This window comes from Cyanistes caeruleus, chromosome 5 (genome assembly GCF_971803275.1).
Source record: "Cyanistes caeruleus chromosome 5, bCyaCae1.hap1.1, whole genome shotgun sequence".
Classification (NCBI taxonomy): Eukaryota; Metazoa; Chordata; class Aves; order Passeriformes; family Paridae; genus Cyanistes; species Cyanistes caeruleus.
The window spans coordinates 81,195,336-81,219,169 of record NC_141705.1 but is presented as its reverse complement, the minus strand read 5'-3'; the positions used below and the strand labels follow the sequence as shown (position 1 = coordinate 81,219,169).

The following is a 23,834-nucleotide window of genomic DNA, read 5'->3' as shown; positions in this document are numbered from 1 at the left end:
GATTGGTGGGTGGCGTGAGGCGATCGCAGCGCTGATTGGGCAGAGCGGGGCGAGCCTCGCTCCCGCCCCCGCCCGCAGGGGCGCGCGGAGGGCTCGGGGCGGGGCGCGCGAGCCTCTCCCGTTCCCGATCGCCGGGATCGTGTGAGGGGAGCCGGAACTCCGTGCCCCAAATCCCACTAAAACTTCTCTTTTCCCGGCTTTCAGGTCAGAGCCATGCGCTCGTTTGGTGTTTCCCTAACTGGACAGGGAGGAAGACAAAGTGTTTGCCTGTGGGAGAAACGTTCCTCGTGGCCGTAAAATCGGAATTGTTCTCTGCGTCAAATGAACGGTTTGAGGTAAAAATGAGTGAACAAGTAGTGGACAGACAGGGAAAAATTTCGGAGGAAATCTGAGGCAGTCTATAGTGCAGGCAACGAACACTGTGAGGTAAACAGAGGTGATCAATAGTGCACATGTAGGTAAAGCTTTGGGGATAAAATTTAGGTAAGGTGTAGGAAAGAGAATGATCATTTGGAGATAAACTGAGGCAGGCAGTAGGGAACAACAGGCAATGTCATAATGTACTGGATTTGGGAGTTTCCCACTGTTAAAGGCCTGAAGTTACAGGCTGTAGTGTGTGGAGTAAATGGCTTATAGCTACAAAATCCACTTATGACCTTTCAGCAGAGAATTTGGTGTGTCAGCGTTTTCCAGCTCACGGAATTCTGCGTTGAGAATCTTCTAGGAAGCGCCCACAGGATGCTCCACCACTTGTAGTCCAGTTTCATGGACTGTTTAGTGAAAACATAAAGTCATCAGTGGAAGGAGACAGCGACCACCCTCGGGTGGTTCCTACCGGTAAGGTTGTCAGGGATGGTGGAATTTAATAAACAACTCTCTGCTGCTGCTCACAGAGGCCCACTGGCATCTTCCAGGATTTGCTGGGAAGGGAGGCAGGACGTAACAAAATGTCAGTAAAACTCATTGTTGAGCTGTGTTGTGTTCGGAGTAGAAAAAAGTTTAGCTGGTTCTGGTTCATATAATTTGGAGACAGAAATAAAAATAAAGCCTTTTGCTTCTCAAGGTGGAAAGCATGACTAACTAAGAATGTGACTCAAGGAAAGGTGTTTGCTGTAGGTATTAATGAGAAATGGCCAGTGTCTTTCAGCAAAATAGCGTTTCTCTTTGGAAGTACTGACATTACTGGGTGAAACTGGTTGGGCTGGGATTTAAAAACATATAAAAGCCAGTGCTAGCCTACCTCTGTTCCCCGACACTGCCATGCTCTCCCGGGCACACTCATCTCTGTAATTCCCCATTAGTTACCCCTGTCTGTTTTTCCCCGCTTGTCCTCAGGCCAGCGGGACAGCTGTGTGCTGGAGGGGCATGGGGGTTTTTTTGGCTTGCTCTGTGTGGGTTTGACTTGGATTTGTTTGATTGTTGGACTTGTTCACACACGGCTGTCTGTCATTGGGAAAGGAGGAGGGAGAGGAGCTGTGACAGTAAAAGCCAGTGAGCCACCGTTGCTACATTTAACACTTGTACATTTTTATTTAGTTAAATCAGCCATTGTACACATTGCAGCTATGTATTGTTAGTGTTGTATGTTTTTAATTTTTAACTAATACATGCCCTCATAGATATATTCAATTAGTGTTATCACCATGGGAACAAGATGCTGATTCGTCAACTTAAAATTCACTTCTTCTCACAGTATTCAAGTTCTCTGATAACACAGCAAAAAATCAAAATAAGAGGTGAATAACCATTATGCTGTTACACAGAACATCATCTGCACCGCAAATAACACAACAGAAATGCATTTCTTGAGAGCCCCATCCTTGAAGACCCTCCTGTGCTGTCTCGGACAGTCAGGAAGCCACGATGCGCTGTGAGATGTTTCGCCACGGGTCTCGTTCGGTTTGGCTGCCAAAACACTTTTTTTTTTTCTCTCAGTTTCCTTTCTTGCCTGCCCAAAAAGTGTCAGCACGGCACCTCGGGTGGTTCTGCCCACAGGAAGCCAGAACTCCAGAGATGTTTCCATGCTTTTGGCATCATTACCTTAATGAGGAAGTGCCCTTGTTCTGAGCACTGAGTGAGTCGTTAAAAAAAGCCCAAAGAACCCTATAATTGTAGAAGGCCAGATAAGCTTGGACAAAGGATTGCTCCTAGAGCAGAGGGTTGGTTTTACTCTGGTGTTGAGCCTACTATTAAAAAAAATGAAAGAGCTGTTTAAAAGCATTAAGTTGGTGTGTTGGTGTGTATGCGTGTTATGCTAAAACCCTACAGAGCTCCCTCCATTAAATATTAAGGTATAGAACACTCAAAACTTCAGATCCCTATGTTCCCCTTTTGGAAAATAAAAGTGCAGACATGCCAATGTGGTTTTCAGAGGGTCGGTTTAGAAATATATATATATAATATATAGTTACATAACAAAATATGAACAGAAACCGGCTGCAAAGGATTGTGAGCACTTGTTCTTTAAAAAACACTTGATCAGAAGATAAAAACTGCTCGCTCAGTGCTAAGAGGGCCAAGAAGCTGACATGGTTCTAGGAGGGTTTGGTTTTGACCTTCGAATGCCGCATGCGTGTATCGGCTAAGAGGCAATCTCGATAAAACACGGTGAATTAATTATTCTCCTTGTATAGTGGGTTAAGTCTTTGTCCCGTAGTTATCTACAGTGCAGTGGCCAGCAGGAAGCACCCCCAGTCGGTCGGTGAGGTCGGCTAAGCGGTGATGGGAAGGGGAAGCTACCGGAGTTGGGATTGTTTAATACGCCCCGCCACAGGTCCGGGTCTATAGGCTCTAATACCACAGGTAGAGCTGCTAGCAACTTGGGTACCTAGTGGGGAAATTTTCCTTTCTTTTTCTTTTGGAAATGTTTCGGTGGCTGTCTGAAGGTGTCTGCACTACTGATGGCCACAGTCAGCTGTGATTCACGTGAACAGCTGCCTTTCGCCTGCCTCTTGCAGCCTGTGCCTAGACCGGATCTCTGAACAGTGAGTCTTGGTACTCGGTAGCTCTGCAGCGCTTCCTCCCAGCTCGGTCAGCGTTTGCGATCCGGGCGGTGCCGTTCCGCGGGGTCGCTGCACCCCGTAAGCCACGACACCGACGGGCAGCGAGTGTTCTGCGGTCTCGTGAGTTCAAATACTCTGCTATTTACAGTTTACACGTCAAGTCCTTCGTACGGTGCATGTACACAGTCAGTGGAAGAGGCCTGTCGATGAAGTCTGCTTGGCAAGGGCCGTGTCAGTAAGCGAGCGCCAGAGCGAAGGGACGGGGACAAGTGGCGACGCCGACAGGGTGCCGGCGTGGCGGATAAACCATCCTGCCTGAAGGATGCTATCTTTGGTCACAAATTAGCTTACAGGGTGAAAAATCAGAACAGCACAAAATGAAACTTGGGATGGGGAGAAATGAATTCACTGCAGCTGCACAGGCAGGAGCGGCAGTGGCGACTCTGCTACCCGGGGATGGTGACGGCTGCGTACGGGAGGGGTCACGTGGCGCTGTGCAGGGGCGGCAGCTTCTCACTTGGCCTCCTGTGTCCAGTCCTCTTGGCAGAAGTGCCTAAGAAGCTGCTGGAGGTCATGCTGGAGGTCATCCCTGGGGAGCGCTTCTGGGGTGTCTTCCAGCTCTTCTATGTGAACGTGTTTTCCATAGCGGTCCTTCATCACGGTCCTCTTCTGTGTGCTGGCTTTACTTAGTATTGTCCTGGAACCGAAAAGAGGAGAGACCTGACTTAGAAAGGCCACACTTCTGGAGGTCTGAGAGGATTTTTAGGCTTTTCCAAGGTAGGGTTACACATGCTGGAGAGAAGGCACTGCACTGTGTAAGTACGTGCAACTCCTACGGATCTCTACCCCTTTTCCTTTATATACTCTCTGCATTCTTTGCACATATATTTGTAGCCTATTATTGTAACTTAGCTTCAGCATTTTCCTAGGCAGAAAGACAAAACAAATTCCAGGACCCCTATGCTATCTTAGTATTCCTTAGAAATCAAGACTGAAATCAGCTCTTTAGGATGTATTTTTAGCAACAGAGCCGAATCCTCATCCAAGGGGGGGATGTGGAAGGTGTTAGAGCTGGAGTCATTACTTCACTGGGTGTGCTTTTAACTGGGGGCTCTTGTCAGATATGCTGATTTGCAAAACTGATGAAGATGGTGCATGCATCATGCAGGGTGTGCATCCTCAGCGTTTCCCACCTGAGGGTCCTTATATAAAGCCACCCCTGTTTACCACCCTGTGTCTGCCTCTTATTTCTAGGACCAGAGAGAAAGGCATCAGAATCTATCCATCCGTCCATCCGTCCGTCCGTCCGTCCATCCATCCATCCATCCATCCGTCCATCCATCCATCCATCCATCCATCCCTGTGCTATTTTGCTAAAGTGATAAACCTGTATTTGCCCCATGTGCAGGTGGGCACGTTCCCATACCTGGCCCTGGGGGCCTGCAAATGAAGACAAGTCTTTTTTTTTTATTAACTCCTGTACCAAGGTTGTGTGCAAAATCTTTTATTTGTGTGCTCTTCACGCCGTTGCCAGGTTAGTCACTGCTTTAGTACCACTGCAAATAAAGCTTTGCAGGCACTCACTGCAATCCACTCCTGTGACTGTGTTAATTCGTTTGCAATAACACTTCAACTTGCCAAGCCAAACCTTTTAATGACTGATCCATCGTCTTTCTTGATTTCTTTCTCCACCAAAGCAGGGACTTGCACTGACATGTGGTGACCTGTATAGCTCAAAGCCTCCAATGACAACAGAGACTTCATATTACAACACACCCAAAACACCTGGAGCTCTTCCTGCCTTAGTTCTTTGTATTCACACAGCCCAGTGCTGAGAAAATGCTGAACAGGTACCTGAAAGCATCAACTGTGGCCCTCTCCTGCAGACACATCACACACAGTTTCTGCTATGGGGCAGTTTCATTTCAGTAATGATTGTACCAAAGCCTGTGGCAGCAGTGGCTCCAGACTTCTGGATTTACTGAGGCCGTAGCTGGGAGCATTCCTTCCCAAGCTGTCTCTTTGAGCCTTTACCAGACACTTCTTCCCCTTGTTTGGCCTCTGTGAGAAAAGGGGGACCAGGCTGCTGCTCTGGATTTCTGGTGACAAAACCCAAACCCACGTCACCTACTGTCACACAGCTTTTATCTATCTATTGATCTATTTTTAAGTATTTATTTCAGCCTCTAAGACATGGAAACAAGAGACTGGATTCAGGGGAGGGACACAGCCCTTTACCCAGGGTGGGGGCTTAACTGTAGCCACTCCTACAATCACCTCCACCAGCGCTAGCACAGGAATGAACTTTAACTGCACTCACACCCAAGACTTGTGAGAACTTCACACAAAGCCTCCATGATGTTTTCCTTCAGTCTTAGAAAGTTTCATAGGTGATTCTGCATGTCAGCTTTCATGACACATGTACATAAGGATTGTTTTTTAACATGGCTGAGTCTAAGAGCAGAGTTGCACTCAGCCTGAGGCTGCTGGGCCACCAATAAAACCTTTCAGGAGCACAAGCTTTGTCCCTGGGCCCGTGGCGATGCCTGCTGTAAGGCTGTAATGGACCAAGGTGATTTTTACCTCTTCAAAGTCCTCTTTGGCTGATGGAAGATCAGAAGCCAGGCTGGCATCCCCCAGGTGTTTCTCCGTCCTCTCTCCATGCACTACGGTGGTCTTTATGACCTTGCTGACTCTCCGGCCCTCCACTGGTTCGGACTGGAATTTGGAGGCACTAGAGAGAACGGCGGGTTCAGACAGGGTCACCTGCAAGGTTACAAAGGACAGGTAAGCTGGAGGTGAATTCCACACCTCGGGATGTGCACTGGCCAGATCAACTTCTGTGTCTATGGGCTCCACAGGGTAAAGTGTAGGGCTGTCAGGGTCAGCTTACTGGAAACAAAAAGGAAGAATAAAAAAAAAATAAAAAGGAAAAATAAGGGGGAAAAGAAATAAAACGGAAAAAAAAAAGAAAAATTAAGAAAAGAAAAAAGGAAAAGTTGAGAAAAAGGAGAAAAAGAAGAAGGAAAGAAGTGGGAAAAATAAAAAAGAGGAAAAAGAAAAAAGGATAATAATAAAAAAGGGAAAATAATGAAAAAAGAAAGAAAAAAGGATAATAATAAAAAAAGGGAAAATAATGAAAAAAGAAAAAAGAGAAAAAAGAACAAGAGTAAAAGGAAAAATAGGAAAAAAGAAAAAAGGAAAAAGGAAAGAAGAAAAAGAGGATAATAAGAAAAACCAAAACAGAAAAGAGAAAAATAAGAGAAGAGAGAAAAAAAGAGGAAAAAAAGAAGAAGAGGAAAAAAGAGGAAAAAAGGAAAAAAAAGAAAGAAGACAAAAGGAAAACAGAAAAAAAAGGGGAAAAAAAAAAGGAGAAAGAGGGAAAAGAGAAAAAAGAAAAAGGGAAATAAAAAAGGAATTAGGAAAAAGGAAAAAAGAAAAAGGAAAATAGAAAAAAAGGAAAAAGGGAAAAATTAAAATAGAAAAAAGGAAAATACAAAAAAAGAAAAAAGGAAAGAAAAAAGGAAAAAAATATAAAAAGGGGGAAAAAATTAAAAATAAAACAATTAAGACTTCTTTCTTGTCACTTTACTGCTAAAGAATGAACTCTGATGAATAATTCTGGCAAGCAAAGGTATCAGTGATGTTTTTCCCAATTCCAATAAATGCTTGCTACCCTTGCTTTTGGCCCAGCACGGCAGAAAGCACATCCAGGGCCAGCTTCTGGCCCTCCCTCACAACTCAGTTGTGCTGATCCCAATGCCTGTAGGGCCAGACAGTGAGGTACGGCACTTACCTTTCCAGGTTGTTTTAATTTTTAATTCCCTGGCTCTGAAATAGTTTTTGTTTAAGCCATAGATGTTTTAGCTTCTTCAAAGCAAGAACAGAGCAGCAAGGTAAACTTGCTGTAACTGGGGGGTTCTAGGACTGAGTGGCAGGATGAGCACGCTAAGCTGCAGTGACTACAGGCCCTGCCGGGGTGCTGCTGCTCTGTGCCACGGCAGGCAAAGCACACCCTACCTCTGAGTGCTCACTGCCACTCTTGAGCACCACTCGCTTCACCACTTTGGAATAACCATCTCCCTCTTGCACAGTGACGGGGGCTTGCGGTGTTCCCTGCATTAGCACCTCCTCTTTTTCCGTGCCATCTGGAGCAACGCATCGCCGGATGATCTTCCGAGTCACCTGAAGGAATGGAGTTAAGTCCCCAGAGAAGAAGCAGTAAAATATTCCTCTTTGTTCTCTAGCTAGTATTTGCTACTCAAAGGCCGTTTTGTCCTGCATGAAAGAACCTGTGTAGATGGTTCTATTCCTCAACGCCTACTCAAGAGATTCAGCTGGTGCTAAAGCTCTCGAGCCACTGGCTGGCCAAAGCAAGAAGAGAATTACAGGGCTCAAGATGTGAAATTGCTCAGGAGGATGGGTGTGCATCCTTCTGTGGATGACCCAAACCTTTGTGTGGCACGGTTCAAGGCACAGACCATGAGAACCGTCACGCTCACCCCTGTGCAACAAGACCAAGGAACCTTTGGCTGGAGCAGTTTACTGCACCAGGAATTCAAACATGTTCCAGGGACAGCCTATGACAGCTGAGGGTGTGTGATGGTGTGATGTCTTCTTAGAAGACAGAAGATGGGGTTTGCCACTGGCCCAGCTCAGCTAAATCCTAGACCAAATCTCAGAGGATTGAGTTGTCAGATAAAAAAAGGACCACAGAAGTTTCACTTTCACTTCCATGCTGTGCAGAATTTTCTTTTCTAAGCATGATCTGATTTTCAAGATCTAGTCTCTGAGTTTATCTTACCCTTGCAGACCCATCCTTCCTTTGCCTTCATTAGGACAAGTAAACAAACATGTCAGGTAAGATTGTGGTGGAGTGCATTTTTTGTGGGGTTTTTAAAGAAGAAACAAACAACTTTCCTCTAAAACGTGTGGATCTATGCAGAATTTTCCTTGGCCTTCAATGAAAGTTAACAAAATACATCCTGTTAGGTTATACACCGTAACACAGAATGATTTTGAGAATCTAAATTATTGTTCAAACTTTGCTATCTCTCATGAGCAGAAATTCTCATTCCTTCCCCTCTCTACTCTTCAAATCACACCCCTTCACAGCAGAAAGGCTGGCATTTCTGTGGATGATTTTTCCTTCCTTTTACAGGAGAGGAAGAAGGTAGCAAGTGGCAGAACTGACAATACCTTCTTTACCACTGTGTGGCCATGCTCATCTGTGTACTGCTCTTCAGTGACAGTTTCTGGTGGCATTTCAGGCATACTATCAGCCTGTACAACAAAGAACAAAGTTGGGTGAAGCCAGGCCTTCACGTGGGCCTTGAAATAAGCCATTTCAAAACCAGTTAATTGGTTGCAGAATGGAAAAAAAATCAGCAATGTTAGGAAAAAAAACATGTTATGCAAACAAATCCTTAGAAAGGCATGCAAAGCTAAGTGATGCCACAGCACACAGGCTAAGATAAGTTAGTTGATCTTGTTGTGTATGGGGCTGTCAAGCCTTCATCTTCCTCCTACCGAGGCATCTATGGAATTTAGAGTGGAGTTAGCAGTGTTACTGTAATCCGAAGGAATTGGAACAGTTTATGCAATGGAGATGCATTATTTGGGAGCATCCCAGCTCGAGGTGCAACACCAAGTCAGGGCCTAAGGCAGCACAGGCTCGTGCAGTCGTTCACCACTCGGTACCTGAATGATCACCCGGCGCCGAATGACCCTGGTAGTGACCATCTCGTCCTCATCCGAGCTGAGCTCCAGCCCACCTAACTCCTCTGCTAACTCCTGGGGGAAGCATGGAATCAGGACTCTGTATGTGGCACTAGCAGTAGCTCCAGCTTCTGCCTTCCTACACCAGCTCTGTGATTCTAACATTTTGCATATGTTTTCTAGGTTAATTTGACAGAAAAAATACACAAAAGCTTTGTAATCCTCCACAGGGGGAAGTACAGAGCACAGGTTACAGACAGTAGGACTGAACAGTTTTAACTAGAGGACAGTATAGCAGTAGCCTCAGAAAGATCAGGAAAGATTAAGGAAGAATTAAAAGTTTAAACAAACACGTCAGAGGGCAAAGAGAGGCTGAAAAGAATCAGCTGGGAAATAGCTCTAGTATAAAAACAAAACAGGAAAAATAAATAAGGGGGGGATGGAGAGGGTATTTCTGGTGGTACCAGCTGCTGTTGTTGCTTCATTCAGGAAAAGAACTGGAGGTAAAAAGCAGTACATTATTTCAAGGGCAGCCTGTCTTCCACTGAGCCCTGCTGTAGATACTCTTTCAATCACCTGATACACTTAAAATTCCAGCCTTCCCTGAGATCCCAGAGGCAGAGCTCTGAACCCCTCATTCTAGAGGTGATTGATACCTCTGGCCACTCAGCAAAGAGAGAAGGGCTTCCTTCTAATGAACACAAAGGTGAAACTATTTCTGCCTCTACAGCTGCACCTTCCTGCTCTAACTTGACTTGTTCATTGTTATTACTTTGTCTGCATTACAGCTGTTTTAGTTTGTTACTGACACTCTCTGTCTCTCAGGCACAGATCTAACTGTCACAGGCCAAAGGACAACGAAGGGTAGAGCAGAACCAGAATCACCAGTCTAGACTTGGGGATCTGGGATTTGCTCCCACTTTGAAAACCTCAGGAGAAAAAAAGCTTTTACTTGACCCTTTTAACCACAGAGGGAAGGAGAAACAACTTGGTGCCAGATGCAAAGCGAGACTTAATAATTGGCTTATTGTGCCAATTACATTGAGGCAAAGTTATTCATTTACCTTTTCTAAAGATTCCTCTTCATAGCCCCTTCCAGACTTCTCCATCTGCTCCTCGGTGGACTCCACTATCACGAGACTAGATCTCCTTGGAGAGAGGCTTTCCTGGTGGAGCTGGGGCTCCTCAGGCTCTTGGACGATGGGGGAGTCCCCTCTCTGCGCAGAGGACGGGGGCAGCGGGGGCGCTCGCTGTGTCTCTCCCTTTGCCGTGCTTGAGTGCGCAGATTTCCCGCTCGCTGCTTTTCCAGCTCCCGCGGACTGCTCCGTTCCTGCAGTCGTGATGCTGTGAATTACAGGTCCAAGGGAGTTACCACCGTGCAGCGCTTCCCAGTTTCCAGCAATGGAACATTAGGCACTTCGTATTGTTATGTTGCCTGCTGTCCAGCAAAGACAAGAAATACTGACACTCCTTGACAGGAGCTACAGAGTGGACTGGCTGGGAATCCCACCCATCTTCCTGAACAAATCTCCAAATGGATATCCAACCCTTCCATGCAATTCTGCAAAACTTGGTATTTGTAAAGTACTTCAGAGAGCTTTGCTGTCACTTGTGCCCTCACATCTCTACATGCTACCGTTTCTTTTTTCAGGGGGAGAGCCTGGATCGCTGCAGAAGGATGTGAGGCACCTACAACACTGAGAACAAGCTGTGTAGCTGCGAAGTGTTAAAAACAGCTTTCAGGTGTAACTCTGGAGCTTTAGCAAACAGAAATTCAGGTTTTGTTTGTAATGGAATTTTCATGGTCAAACCCTGCTGTGATTAATCACTGCCCCAGGTTAGTTAAACCTACTATTATATATGTTACTATGTAACACATATATAAAGGAAATACATCTAGTCCAAGTATACGTACATTCAATATTGTTTCCAATTCCTCTTGCAGCCTGTTCCTTACCAGCTATTTAAATCTAGCCCGATTTCCCACACAGTTGAAATCAGACCTGCAGTACAGTGATATTCCCCTGTCACCATTATTCTCGTGTAGTCGTGGCACTATTGTCTCACAAGTACTCTCTGTTTCTCAAAGACATTCATTTCCTGATGCAAATTCTTAGGAAGCATAGGTATTTTTGCCTAACACTGCAAGAGAAGCTTTCCTAGATGGTATTTTCTGTCTCCCACACTCTTTCCTGGCATATCCTGAGCAGAAGAATTCCCTAAAAGTCCATTTTCTGGACTCAGCTGCCCCGTGACTGCTGGGAGCTGAATCTCCACAACAAAGCTAATCACCTCCAGGAAAATCACTTCTTTGGATAGGGATTCTTGATATTTTGCTGGCTTATTAATACTTGACTCTACCCTGATGAGAGGTCTCAGTGTGGGCACATGATCAGGGAAGCTGTAGAGAAATAAACACGATCTATTTCAAACAATACCAACCTCACTGACAGCCCCACCTCAGAAGTTTTGTTTCCAACAGGTCTTCTAAATGTGTACTGTATCATGTGTTATTACTTGTGTCTCATCTCTGTAAAACCCCATTTCAGTTCCTTTGACCATCTGAAACACACTTTTAAAAGCCCAGTTCTTAACAGGTAGTTCTAAATTTTTTAAGTAATGATTAAATGGAATAAATTTTGCCTCCATTGAAAAAACCATCCCCAATCTGAAGAAAGGGTCCTTTAGGATTCCTTTCATTAAGATGTTATCATTTGTCCTCCAAAACATGAAAAATATACATAACCCCCCCCTCCACTTTTCTATTAATTATTACTATTAATTGTTCATTATTACCCTCTTCTCTTTCCTGTGTCCTAGACACAGTTATTGCTTTGTGTTCACAGTGACAAACTGACTCTCCTCAGCCTTAAGGCTTCCTCCACATGGATTAAAAAGTGAAAACCACAAGTGGAGGAAAATTCTAGTATGTTCCTAAGTTTCAAATGCAGCTGTAGAATCCTCTTTTTACACAGAGATAAGAGAACCTGTTCTCTATGGTTTATCTTGGTCTTCTGGCACTTACAAATATTCCTGTTGTGAAGCAGATGGTTTCCCTGGCACGTCTTGGGGTTTCCCTGAGAATTCAGCTTCTACTTGTTCCTTGTGTGCTTGCCTCAGAAGCTCAGCCATGGACACGTCTGCCTCGCTCCTGGGAGTGCTGTCCTGGAACGGGGAATAACTGACAGACACGTCTTCCTCGGAGACCAGAGGGGGGTGCTCGGTTGGCTCGCTGTCCTTGGATATTCTCTGCTGCTCTTGCTTGTGTCTTGAGCTGTACACTTCCTCTTGCAGTGCTGAAAACCCTTGCCAAGACAGAGAGATGAGAAATATCGTTACGAGTCTGACCAGAAAGCAGAAGTCCTTCCCGTGCTCCGTGTGCATTTAAAATCCCCGGGCGCAATATGTGACCTGGAGCTCTTGAACTCCTTGAGTGGGAGGGGACCTGGCCTCTAGGAGTAGCCCAAGGAAGGCTGGATTGCTGCTACTGTGGCCAGATTTAGACACTAACAGACAAAATAGCATTTAGCCAGAAATTTACCTCAAGTAATTGTGCCCAAAACCCTCCAAGTATAGAAGAAGATTCACAAACGATTTTTTTTCCAGCTGATTAAGGATAGATTTTAGTGACTCGTCCCTTCCATATCTCTTATGCATCTGCTTCTGGGAAAATTAAATGTATGAGAAAAGATGAAAACACTTCCGAGAGGGCTAGGTACAAGAAGCAGCTCACTGATGTGCCAGATTCACTGGAAACCTGGTGAACTCTGAAGAATAAATTGGGGGGAAACAGGAAAGCTTGTATGGAATTTGAGCTGGATGGAGAGGTTAACATTCTGAAACTACTTGGCTGTGATATGAGAACGCTGACTGCAACAAACAGCCTTCTATTCCTACATTCTCCTCAAGACTGGGACCTCTGCATCTGCCTAATATGTTTCAATATTGAATTAGGCACACAAAAGCATCACTTCTGGAAAAGAGGATTCTGTACCAAATAAATTTAGAGGTGTTTCTTCATTTCGCAACCACTGGATCTAATCCAATGAACTTTCAAACTTAGGAAATGCAATAGCATCCTAACAGAATTACCATATCCTGGATATTCAGATCCAAATGGGTGTTCTGTCAAAGCACCGAGCAGTTTTCCTTTTTAGTATCTTGGTCAAATTCTAATAAAACCTTCTGAACTTTCATGAAAGCACTTGTATAAGCAAAAAAACCCCAAACCCCAAGGTAAACTGGGAAAACGTTGCTGGCCACAGCGTTTGCTTCTGAAGAATCAGCTAGAGCGCAGATCTTCTACCTTGTGAAATGTGACCCCTGTGATGCCGTGTTTGCGTCCCCCCACACTGTCTGTGCTTTCAAAATGGGATTCCTGTGCTTTGCCACGAGAGCTGAGAGATGAGCCTGGGCCAACCCTTCGGAACAGAGTGATGCTTAGAGAGGTACCCTGGGTCAGGAGCCACTTACCTTCACTGTGGTCCAATGCCAAGGACTGCTCCGTGTCCGCGTAGGCGCGCGTGCCGTGGCCCTGCACGGGGTCTATGCCGCTGGTCTCCATCAGGTGAACGATGTCCATGCGGTTGATTTTCGTGAGACATTGGGTCAGGTTGGTATCTGTGCCATTGGAACGACAGAACAGCTTGGTTAACAATCAAGCACGCTCCCTCCCTTCTCCATAGGAAGGGCGTATATAGGGGACTGACTGGTATCATATATAAATTACAGATACATTTAGAAGCAGTGCTATATAAAACCTAACAAGCACCAAGCGGCTGCCTACAAAATCTAGCGCTCCGTTTTTTATCTTTTAACAAATTTATTAATTTGCTGTGTTTCACAGAAAAGACTAGAAACAACATTGAGTACAATCCCTGGTCATCCTTTCTGTAGCCTCAATTTCCCCCAAATTTTCTTTGTGATTACAACACACACCTGTCACCTCAGCTAGCAGACTGGAGACAGTTACACACAACAACTGGAGACAAACCTGTTGCATGTTTCCCATCTCTTTCAAGCCAGTATTTGAGGAGTGCGTGGCTCTGGTCTTGAAGCGAGTTGGGATTTTCAATTCGGATCTGGTGAATTTGCTCCTCTGTGAAGTCCAGCTCTCTTGCTAGCTCTGAAAAAGAAATCCACCTCTGTAAAGAGGTCTGCTGCTACTACCACTACCACTCCTTGGTCTAATTTCATTCAAAGAAAAGTAAATGTGAAATATCATTTAACCCCAAAACCTGAAAAAACATTGCATCTCGTTCCACGCCACTTTCACTTGTCTCCACTATCCTTCGCTGCCTCAAGTCTGTTAAATCCACAATATTTAAATGGCTGTTTAGAACAGGCTCCTTGTTAACACATTAAGGACTCTCAGTATCCCAAAGACAATGAGCTTCTGAAATATTTTTATGAAACATCTTTAGATAATCAGAAAATCATCCAAAATAAACACGATGGGATTGTGGGCCATTCCCCTCCTTGCTCTGGCGCAGACAATGTGCACTTTACCTGTCCAGCTGAATCCAAGATGATCTGCAATGTGGGCCAGTCTTTCTTCTGTCCTTTCCTGATCATCCTGTTGATCTAAAGGTCAAAGAGAGCTACAAGTTGCCTTTTGCAAGTTAAAAACCATTTCCATAGGAGAGAGAGCCCAAGAAGGGAAAGCCCTAGTCTTTTCATAACTGCTGTGTCTAAACACGGACAAGCTGCGTAATTCAAGTGAGGCCTGTAAATGCCTAAGTCCAAAATGAAACCAAAAAGCTTGGTTTTTTAAAAAGCACAGGACTATCTAGTTTTGCTATCTGAAAAACAGGCATTCATGTGAAAATAAAATCTAAGACTGAAGCACCTACTGTGTCTACTTTGGCCAGGCTTTTCTACTCTAAAACTTCATTTTAATGTTCAGTTGAAGACTGACTAAGTCAAGAGCCATAGTTTTCCATGCCTCCTTAGTAAATGCCAGGGTTGAAGAATTCATTGAGCTCAGTGCTCCTGATCACGTTCTTTCTGTTGTAGGGCAAGTTTTGTTCAAACAGTCCATACATCACTTCAGATTATGGTCTGCACGTGAGATACTGCTAATTTCAGTGTCTTTGACCCTTTGGACGGGGAGTGAGACAAAATACTGACAACGAAGGCAAGGAAAAATCAGATAGTCATTCGTCAGTCCTCATTCACTTCACTAATGGTGAGGCTGACGGCTCCTCCCATCCCCAGAGCTAATTTGAGGATGGTGGAATTTGAGTTTTGATTTTCCCTGAATGCACACCTGGATTGCGACACCTCCAAATCGGGAAATTGCTTAGGGTTCGTGATATGCACGTGTCATTCCGGCTCCTGATTTCCATTAGGGCTACTCAGTACTAGCACACAAACAGGCGAGAGGAAAACCAAGCACCAGAAAAGGTGTACTAAAGTTACTGGTGACTCAGAGTTTCCTGCAGACACAGACTGTCAGAAAAAAGGAATGTAAAAAGCTTCCTTCTTCATAACTCCTGCAGATCTCTTTTGTGTACCAACTCAAAAGTATAAATTTGCCCATCTCGCTTTCAATTGACGCCCCGAGCATTTTATTATTAGTAGCAGTTAATAGCTAGTAATAGGGCCAGGGAAAGTCAAAAGCCAAAACGTGCATGACCTAAGCAATCAGTTTAATGACAAAACCATACATATCTCTAGAAGTGTTTTTGCTTCTTAAGGTAACACTTCCCATAAGCATTTATGGTTTGCAATCTTGAGATCGTTTCACAGACAAGAACACAGACACAAAACAAAAAAACCCAAACACAGCTCACAAGGGGAAAAAAAATAAAAGCACAACTAACCACCAAAAGCTGAAAAGAAAATGCCACACGCATTACACCTGTACACAAACGCACACGCACGCACACACCAAAGAAAACAAAAAACAAAAGAGTTTAATTCATGACATGCGTCGCACAGGGAATCCCAGTCGTTGGCAAATACCTTCAGCACGGTCATGGGCATTTTCGTCAGGGATACGTTCAATCTGAGTCTCTACAGACTCATCCCAAATGGGTCTGATGTCAAAGATGTCTTCAGGAACTGACTGCTGAGTCTCACTGGATGGCACATTTTCAATAACTGAAACTTCTAGGGCGCTACTGCTTTCATCATCTGAAACTAATTCTTGTTCTCTCTCTGACTGCGTGAGTCTTTCCACTAATTTAGAAGCTTCGTCACTAATTTCTTCAAAAAACTCTATGGAGTTTTTATAAAGATCAAAAAAATGGTCCTTACTTTCTTTTGTGGGACTAAAAGCACCGCGGGAGCCTGTAGCGCTTCTGCTTTTAACTGGCAACCGTGAAGAAAATACCTTCGATCTTGCTGTTGTTGCCTCATCTGAGTCTAGCTCAAACTTCATCTCGCTCTCCCTCTCCCTGGCCTCTGCCTCTGCCTCAGCATAACTCCTAGCTTTGATGGAACGTTTGGTCTTTGGGTCCACGGGGCTACTGGCGTCGGATTCCGATTTACTGCGGCTGTCTGGCTTTGCAGGGACCGCGCTCGTCACGTCGAGCGCTTTGGGTGACTCTGGCTTGCGGACGGACGTGTCCGCGTACGAGTGTTGTGGTTCGGTTTTTTGGAAAGCGGTTTTCACGGGAATTTTAGACTTTGGTTTCGCTGGGTCATCTTTCCCTTCACACTGCGAACTGTCCAGGAAGTCATCCGGGGAAAGGCTCTCGTTTTCTGACTGTTGTGAGGATTGCGACGTGGCAGCAGCTGTTCTTACAGGGATTTTGGATTTGCTTTCACAAGAAGGCACACTCTCCATTAGAGCAGTGGGGATTTCAATCACAGATCTCTGTTCCTCTGGGGAGGAGTCTGGGGACTCAGCACCCTGTTCAGAACTAACCAATCGAGTGACTTTGGAAAAACCGAATTCATCTTCTGCCGCACACTGCTCGGGAGAGATGGGGCAAGGCACCTGACTGCTATCGACCGTGTCGGTCTCCGTTGTGGAGAGGGGCTCAGCTTCAGAGGCAGCGGTTTCTTTCTTTGGTGATTTTGAAGAAGCTGAAATACCCATTTTAATTGGAATTCTGGATTTAAGATCTGCTTTCGCAGTGCCTGCGCTGGCACCTTCACCCGTCATTTCTTCAGATCTATCACTAGACTCGGGCGATGGGGGTGAATATTTCAACGCGTCTTGCTCTTGTATATCTGTCTCCTCTGACTCTGAAGGTGCAAATGGGTCTGGCAAGTCCTTCAGCTTGGGAGATTCCGCCTCTGCTGCTTCTTTCACTTCTTCACATAAAGAAACTTCTTCCTGAGGCTCCTGCCCTACCTGGAAGAACTGAAAGCTTTCATCTGGGTAGTTCCTTTTGGTCATGTCAATGGCTCCACTTCTAGTCATCTCAAACAACTTGCCTTCCTGAAAAAGAAAAGGATTTTGTTCACTGAGTGGCGTCCCTTCTTCGGTGGGTGTCCGGGCTGGTGTCGTGTCAGGGGTTGTGCCTTGGGATCGCCTGTCTACCATCAACCCAAAGATCTTTTGTTCCTCTTCTTTCACCCGCGCTTCAAAAGCTTCATCGTCTTCACGTATTTCGCTCCACATGTCAGAATCCACATCGGTTCTAGTGATGACAACCTGACCCATCAATTTCTGTGTTTCATCTCTTATATCCTCAAGGGCAGATTCAGATAATTTTGTTGAATCTGAGGTCAGAGACCCTTGTGACATTGTCTGAAATCCATCCTCTGGTTTGGGTGCTATTTCCATGTACACCTCCTCTGAAGAACAACATTCACTGCCCGTGTCTCTGCTAAGTAAAGCTTCACCAGTCTGATCTTTCCCTTCTGCAATAGAACAGGTTTCCCTAGATAGCAGACTTCTACCAGATCCTACCTCACTTTCAGAGTCAATGAAGAAATGTCCGGAAGACACATTTTCATAAGGGCTCACTATATATGGAGCGCCACCGTCAGCAACATCTGCTGCACAGCTGTCAAGTTCCACTGTGTCAGCGCTTAGGGATGAATACTCTGGTAAGGGCTCCTCAGCATGACCAGCCCTGTGAGATGTCTCACAGCCTGTATCTGCTTTCCCCAAATCCCTTGCCGAAGCAGAATGGTCAGTGGTGTCACCTTCGGCCAGTTTGCCATCGCGTGGAACAAAGTACTCGGTGGTACCGTGTCCACGAGAACGACCACCTGCCTCCTCTGACACAGCTCCCGCAGAAATGAGATCGCTGCTTGGTAACGGGGCTGCAGCTTTGACATCCTTTGCAGTAGCATCGCACCGCCCCATCGTTAGTGAAGACTCGGCGTGAACCTGTGTTTGACAACAGTCACCGACAGAGTGACAGGGAGCACACCCAGATGGTGTGACCGGGGCGTCGGGACTGACCGTCTCACAGTCACCTGTACCATCACAACACGTTGATGCCGTGCTTTCTGCTGGTGCACAACCATCGGAAGGACAAGTGCCCGTGGAAGGCTTACAGCTGCGCCCAAGGATAAGCGGCTCCTCTTTGTCACCTTCACCTCGTGCTTTAACCTCACCTATCCCGACAGAGCATGGCTGGGAATCAATGGGTTGGAAACCTGCTTCGTCAGGGCTAGAGCTGGAGTCAATACTAGATGGTAAAGGTGAGGGTGGCTGCACTCGGATCACAGGCTCCATTAAGAGGCCTGAGTCAGCTTCTTTTTTGAGCCGAGTCAATTCAGGCTCGCTTTCGGAAGAGGAAGAACTCTTTCTAGACTCAGCAGCAGGTGCCACCACCGTGGGTATGTCTTTTTCTACTGCAGCAGTCGGCTCTGATCTTTTAGCCTCACGTGAGGCTTCTGAATTGGCAACCACAGAAGATTCATCTTGCTTACAACTCTTTTTATAATCTCTTTTCTGCTTTGCTTCTTGTTCCAATTCATCGAACATTTTGATTTTGGTCACCATTTTAAACATCTCTTCTTCAGGGGTGAATCTCTTCTTTGGTTCACTTTCCGAATCGTCCTCCGGTTCTTCGTTGACTTCAGGGATGGTGGCTGACTTGGGTATGTCTGCCATTTTAGGTGTGATTTCATAGCTAATTTCTTCCGAACTAGGAGTTTCGGGGGACACTGGGCTTTTCCCTGAGCTCTCCATGAGGGACGTTTGCTCTAGACTGTCGTCATCGGCACTTCCCTCAGGGTCACGGAGAATCCTGGAACGCACCGATGCCAGCTCTGGGCAGGCTTCTGCTTTGCTAAGAACAGACGGAAGAGGACCCTGCCCCAAAATACAAGCTTTCACTGTTGGTTCTACGGGGCTGCTTTCAAGGGAATCGCGGCAGGGGGACTCTTTCATAGGGCTGGGCTCCAAAGAGTCAGGTGTTTTGTGTGATGAGTTATCTTCTAGCACTGGGCTTGCTTCCAGGGAGTCTTTATGACTTATAGTCAAAGAGTCATCTGCAACTGGGCTAAAGGCTTCACTATCATGGCTAGCAAGTGAAAGTTCCAATTTCTGGGGACTTCTAACTGTAAGACGGCGTTCACAGGCTACATCTTTTTCTTTCTCTAAAGCAGTGTCATGTGTTTCAGAAGACTTAGTGAAATGTGCAGTGGTTCTGGATTCTTTATCCCTGCTAATATCTTTCATAATGGAAGCTGAGCTACTTCCTTTAAGTTTATCAGCCTCTTCTTCAGAGGCTGGAGGTACATGCTCTTCTGATATATGCTCAGAATGAGACTCACTAGTCTTGGTAACAGCATCTAGCTGCCTCTCAGTAATACCTTTTTCATCTTCCTTTGAGGAGAGTTCCTTCGTAGAACGTGTTTCTGCTGTTGTTTGTACTTGAGCCGCTCCTTTGGCATCTTCAATTTGCCCATCAGTTTTCTTTGGTGAGAATGAAAGACTTTCTGGGCTCGTTTCAGGAGTCTCTGCCAGACCCTCATGCTTGTAACTTTCCTCTGAGCTGATCTGAGGGGTTCCGTCAAGGAGGCTGCCTGGAGAGTCAGCCACACCTTCGTGTTTAAGGCTCTCTGAGCTCCCCTCAAGAGCAGCACTCTGCAGAGAAAGAGCAGGAAGGAAGCCGTCTTTCCCGTACTCTGTGGGAAAAGCAGCACCGAAAGGACTGGTCAGTACTTGCTCCAAGTTAAGCTCTCCCTCCTCTGTCACTGAGAGGTGTCGGAACTGCTGGTATTTGTCATTATCCTCCAGTTCTTCTTTAATGACATCAGAGAAGTCTGTTGAGGTTTTCCTGTCAGGGCTGATCTGGAAGTCAGGATCCCCCTGATCATCAGGAGTCCTGCCCTTCCCAGCTGCCGTTTCTTTGGCACTTTCAGCAACTATTACCGGAGGGAGAGGTTCAGTTGGCTTTTTGCTGCTCTGCTCTTTTACTTGATCTTTGCCACCGGCTTTCTTGGCAGTTTCAGCGGTGGAAGTTTGCGTTTTTCCTTTCTTTGATTGTGGCTCTTTCTCTGCTTTTGACACCGTGCTCGGTTTGTCCTTCTGTTTGTCTGTCTTGAGGTTTGACACTCGCCTCGTTTCACTCTGGGAAGGAATCGTTTTCTTGCGGGGAGTTTCCTTCTCAGGAGCCTGTTGCTTCTGTTTGACAGATTTGTGCTCAAAGAGTCCGGAAATGTTCTTGGACGGGTCTTGCCCCGACTGGAAGGCTTTCATCAGTTCCCGAACGGACATGGTCTCTTCGAGTCTCTCCGTCTTGGATGAAGGCGAGACGGGCGGCTGGGCTTTGTGCGCTACCGGCTTCTTGACCTGCGCTGGTTTTTTAGGCGCCTTTTCGGCAGGCCCTTCTTTTGCCTGAACTCTGACGGGCAGTTTTGACCGTACTTTTTGCTCGTCTTCCACTCGTTTCTGAAGAGCTTTCACTTTATCTTTTATCGAGCCAATGGGAGTTTCCTCGATTACAGGGGACACGGCTTTAGGCTCCGGAGCACCTGTCACCTTTAGGCCAGGCTCCCCAGCCGGTGCCTCGTCTGCAGTGAGCTTGGGCAGCCTCAGTTTCTCTCCGCTGCTGTTCACTTTGCTTTCCTTTGGCTTTGGCTTTTCTTTTAGTTTTGTCCTAAGGGGCTTTTTAACTTCTGAGGCTGCCTTCTGTTGCTCCTGTGAGCTTGGTTTCCCAGTTTTTGGAGATTCTTTTCCTTTTTTTTCAGAATCCCTGCTTACTACTGCAGCTTTGACTTTCTCTTCTACTACCTCCTCGTGTAAGGCCTGTGGCTGTTTCTCATGAAGAGAAACGCGTGTTTTTAAATCCTTTCCTTTCGTGTCCGGCTCCCCCTTTTTTGTTGTCCCTTTGCCTACCCTGACTTCTAGGCGGCTCGGCTCTGTGACTTCTGATGGAGCATTTCTCCTGGCCTCTTCAATTTCTTCATCACTGACAATGATCCATTCTTCTTCTAAGGGTTCTTGTCTGGAAAGGGACTTCTGCAAAACATGTTCTTCCCTGGTGTAGGATCCACCTCTCAGAATTTCATTTACTTTTTCTAAGTCCTCTTTCACTCTTTCAACTATCTCAAAAGGTTCTCCTGGCTCTTCTTCAGCGGACTTTTCAAGATCTTTCACTTTAATGGAGCCTGATTTATCAGAAGGGTCAGTTGTCAGGATGGCAGTCATTTTGATCAGATCTTGTTTCATCTCAGAAACTTCAGACAACAGGTCTGGACTGGCTAGTACAGGGACTTCATTAACCAGATGGCTTTTCAGGACAGATGTTTCTGTAGATTCTGTCTCGTCATCTTTGATGCGAATGAAAAACATTGAAAGTAAAATGGAAATCAAAAATAGAGATTGGAAAATGCAATCAGGACTGAAAATGACAGTCTTTGGCTGTAGTGGTAGGAAGGTCAACAAAATGGGCCGGGAATGGTGGATCCACAAGATCTGAGGGTACAAGAGCAAAGCAAAGCTAACAGGGGGTGGGAAAAAAAAAACCAACTGAAAAGGAAAATGGCAGGAAATAACTTGCTTCACTTTATCGCTAGAGCACAACCACACATACAGTATCAAAGCTGGAACAAACCAAATCAGGACACCACTAAAAAAAACCCAAAACAACAACAACAACAAAATTTCAAATCAAAACCAGAAGAAACACAGTGAAGTTACACAAAGAGAGGCATCTCAAGATTGTTCAGATGTTACAGATCAATGTTCAAATAAAAAGAAAAACAAGAAAAAAGGGGGAAAGCATTAGAACTGATTGAAAGTCAATTTCCTCTAAGAGAAAGCCAGTGTTAGCAAACTGTCAGAATAACATCGGGTTAACAGTTTTGTTTTTCTTAATGACCAAAATAAAAAGTGAAAAGTAATTCTGCAGTAATCTAAAATATGATCAAATACGTAGAGATCTGAATCAGCTGCAAACCGGCATTTCATCTAAGGGGATTTCACACCTACACAATGAAACAAACAGGCTTTTGTTTTAAGAGGCATGGTCCTTTCCTTGGAACATCCTCATTGACAACTAATGAACTGACTGAGGAAAGAGAAGACAGAGAAGAAAAGGAGAGATAATAAGAAAAAACTGTGAATCAACTTAGAAGTGATTTCAGAGTTTTAAAAATGTAATGTATGGCAACCCAAAGTCACAGACAGTCACACTAGACACATACGTACAATTCATGTAAGGCAAGTTATTTCCATGCAAAGCAAAGGTGTTGCAAATGCTGCTGGGTATGTAGCTTTGGTTAAAAACAAGAGCTCTAAAAATTATTCATATAAATTAAAGGTACATGAAAACACTGTAAAACATACTGTGGTGAAATATTTGTCTAATCTGGCAATCAATATACAGGATGGTGGCTGCACATAATTCCCATTATGCCATAACTGCCTGCCGGTAATATTTCATTTCAGCGAGGACTAGCAGAAAATGGATATTGAACAGAACAAAACACTGGAGAACTGAAGCAAGTTACAAACAGAACACAACGCTTAGGAATCACAGATGGACATTTTTCCTTTCAAGGTAGCACGTCACGTGGAACCGCACATTTCGGCACCCCAGTGAAAGTCAAAGAACTAATGCAAATATGGAGACCTTAAGCAACACATAATTAACTTATTTGTAAAAAAAGATCAATTTTTTGCAACGCTGTTCTCCTGGGTGTAAGGAATGCTAAATACTTGTGCTGTACATTAATTAAAGCCAGATTGTTGCAGGGTATTGTGGTGCTGAAAATGTGGTTTTTTGGTGCTGCTGCTTTACAATGAACTGTCTGGTGCACGCTGAAATGCCAGCCAGTAATTTTGTAAATTTGTAATATGTACTTTCATAAATATCAAATGTATGACTTTCACTGGTCAATAACTGAGTTAGTCAGCCTGAAGCAAAACAACTCCAGTGGGAAATAAATTGGAAGTGCTATCCAGACAGTGTGTGGCTGGAGCAGGAACACTCTCTAGGGTTCTCTGGGGCACTCAGCAGTGAGAAAGCGGCAGGACGACAATACAAGACGTTGCACTTTAACTGCAGACAAGGCGAGATGTTGCACTCCAAACTGGAAACACAACAGATGTCATTCTTTTCCTGAACAGATCCAAGAAAAGGCTGCATTTGGAAGCAGCTCTCATTAGGGACACTTGCATGTGTGCAGAGATTAGTTTGATTTGCCTCTCCCGTAAAGGAGACGTTTGTGAACCCCTTGCCCGCAGTCTCTCATGGTCATGGCTTGATTGTGCATTTACAGGGGGTGTTTGTGCTGTGCCAAGCCCTCAGGTCAGATTTCCAGCCATATTTCACCACAGTAAAGGGTGGGGCAAGGGAGGGAGGGTTAAACAGCCTGATTCCTTTGGACAGTATCACTTTTTGGCATGGTTGTATTCCATGAGATTAATGAAATATATTGGAGTCCTCATTAGGTTTTCATTAAAAGTGATACTGTCATCTGTCTCAAATATGAGGCAAGAATGTGTGTCAACAAATGGAGAAAACAAAAGAAATGGAGGGATGAGCATTCATACAAGCAAAATAGCAATAGCAGGTTCACTAGGGATGTCAAAGGAAAGTAAAGGCTTAGATGAACGGTTTTTAACTGTATTACTTGTTAATTTACATGTTAAAGTGTATTGAATTGGATAGCTGCTGAGATATTAAATTGGTTTTTATTACATTTTTTAAGTATTGACGTTATTAGCAATAGCAGTTAAAACTTAGCTCT

General features: G+C 45.0%; 1 protein-coding gene and 1 long non-coding RNA gene across 39 annotated transcripts in view; one reads left to right on the top strand and one right to left on the bottom strand.

Annotated features, from left to right (window-relative positions):
* The first annotated feature begins 35 nt into the window (after positions 1-35).
* LOC111928974 (uncharacterized) lies at positions 36-23,784 on the top strand. Of its 2 annotated transcripts, XR_015287331.1 has the most exons (6): positions 36-335; positions 664-837; positions 5,186-5,789; positions 9,546-10,293; positions 10,372-10,557; positions 22,531-23,784. It is a non-coding gene; the product is annotated as an uncharacterized LOC111928974 (long non-coding RNA). The 2 variants fall into 2 exon arrangements; XR_002864413.2 differs by lacking the exons at positions 5,186-5,789; positions 9,546-10,293; positions 10,372-10,557; positions 22,531-23,784 and adding an exon at positions 3,151-3,183 and having other exon boundaries at positions 664-2,984.
* ANK2 (ankyrin 2) overlaps positions 1,507-23,834 on the bottom strand; it is a 273,471-nt gene continuing 251,143 nt past the window's right edge. For 35 of the 37 annotated variants that reach the window (XM_086890733.1, XM_086890725.1, XM_086890713.1 and 32 more), the window contains 12 exons: positions 15,687-21,410; positions 14,229-14,303; positions 13,714-13,845; positions 13,194-13,340; positions 11,746-12,025; positions 9,785-10,064; positions 8,703-8,795; positions 8,202-8,285; positions 7,023-7,187; positions 5,586-5,768; positions 4,651-4,742; positions 2,846-3,699 (listed from right to left, as the gene is read on the bottom strand). In XM_086890733.1, coding sequence (XP_086746859.1) covers positions 3,516-3,699; positions 4,651-4,742; positions 5,586-5,768; positions 7,023-7,187; positions 8,202-8,285; positions 8,703-8,795; positions 9,785-10,064; positions 11,746-12,025; positions 13,194-13,340; positions 13,714-13,845; positions 14,229-14,303; positions 15,687-21,410 — 7,439 coding nt within the window. In that variant the 3' untranslated portion in view covers positions 2,846-3,515. Of the gene's footprint in view, positions 3,700-4,650; positions 4,743-5,585; positions 5,769-7,022; positions 7,188-8,201; positions 8,286-8,702; positions 8,796-9,784; positions 10,065-11,745; positions 12,026-13,193; positions 13,341-13,713; positions 13,846-14,228; positions 14,304-15,686; positions 21,411-23,834 lie in introns of all 37 variants that reach the window. The other 2 variants (XM_086890736.1, XM_086890732.1) reach the window with 1 other exon arrangement.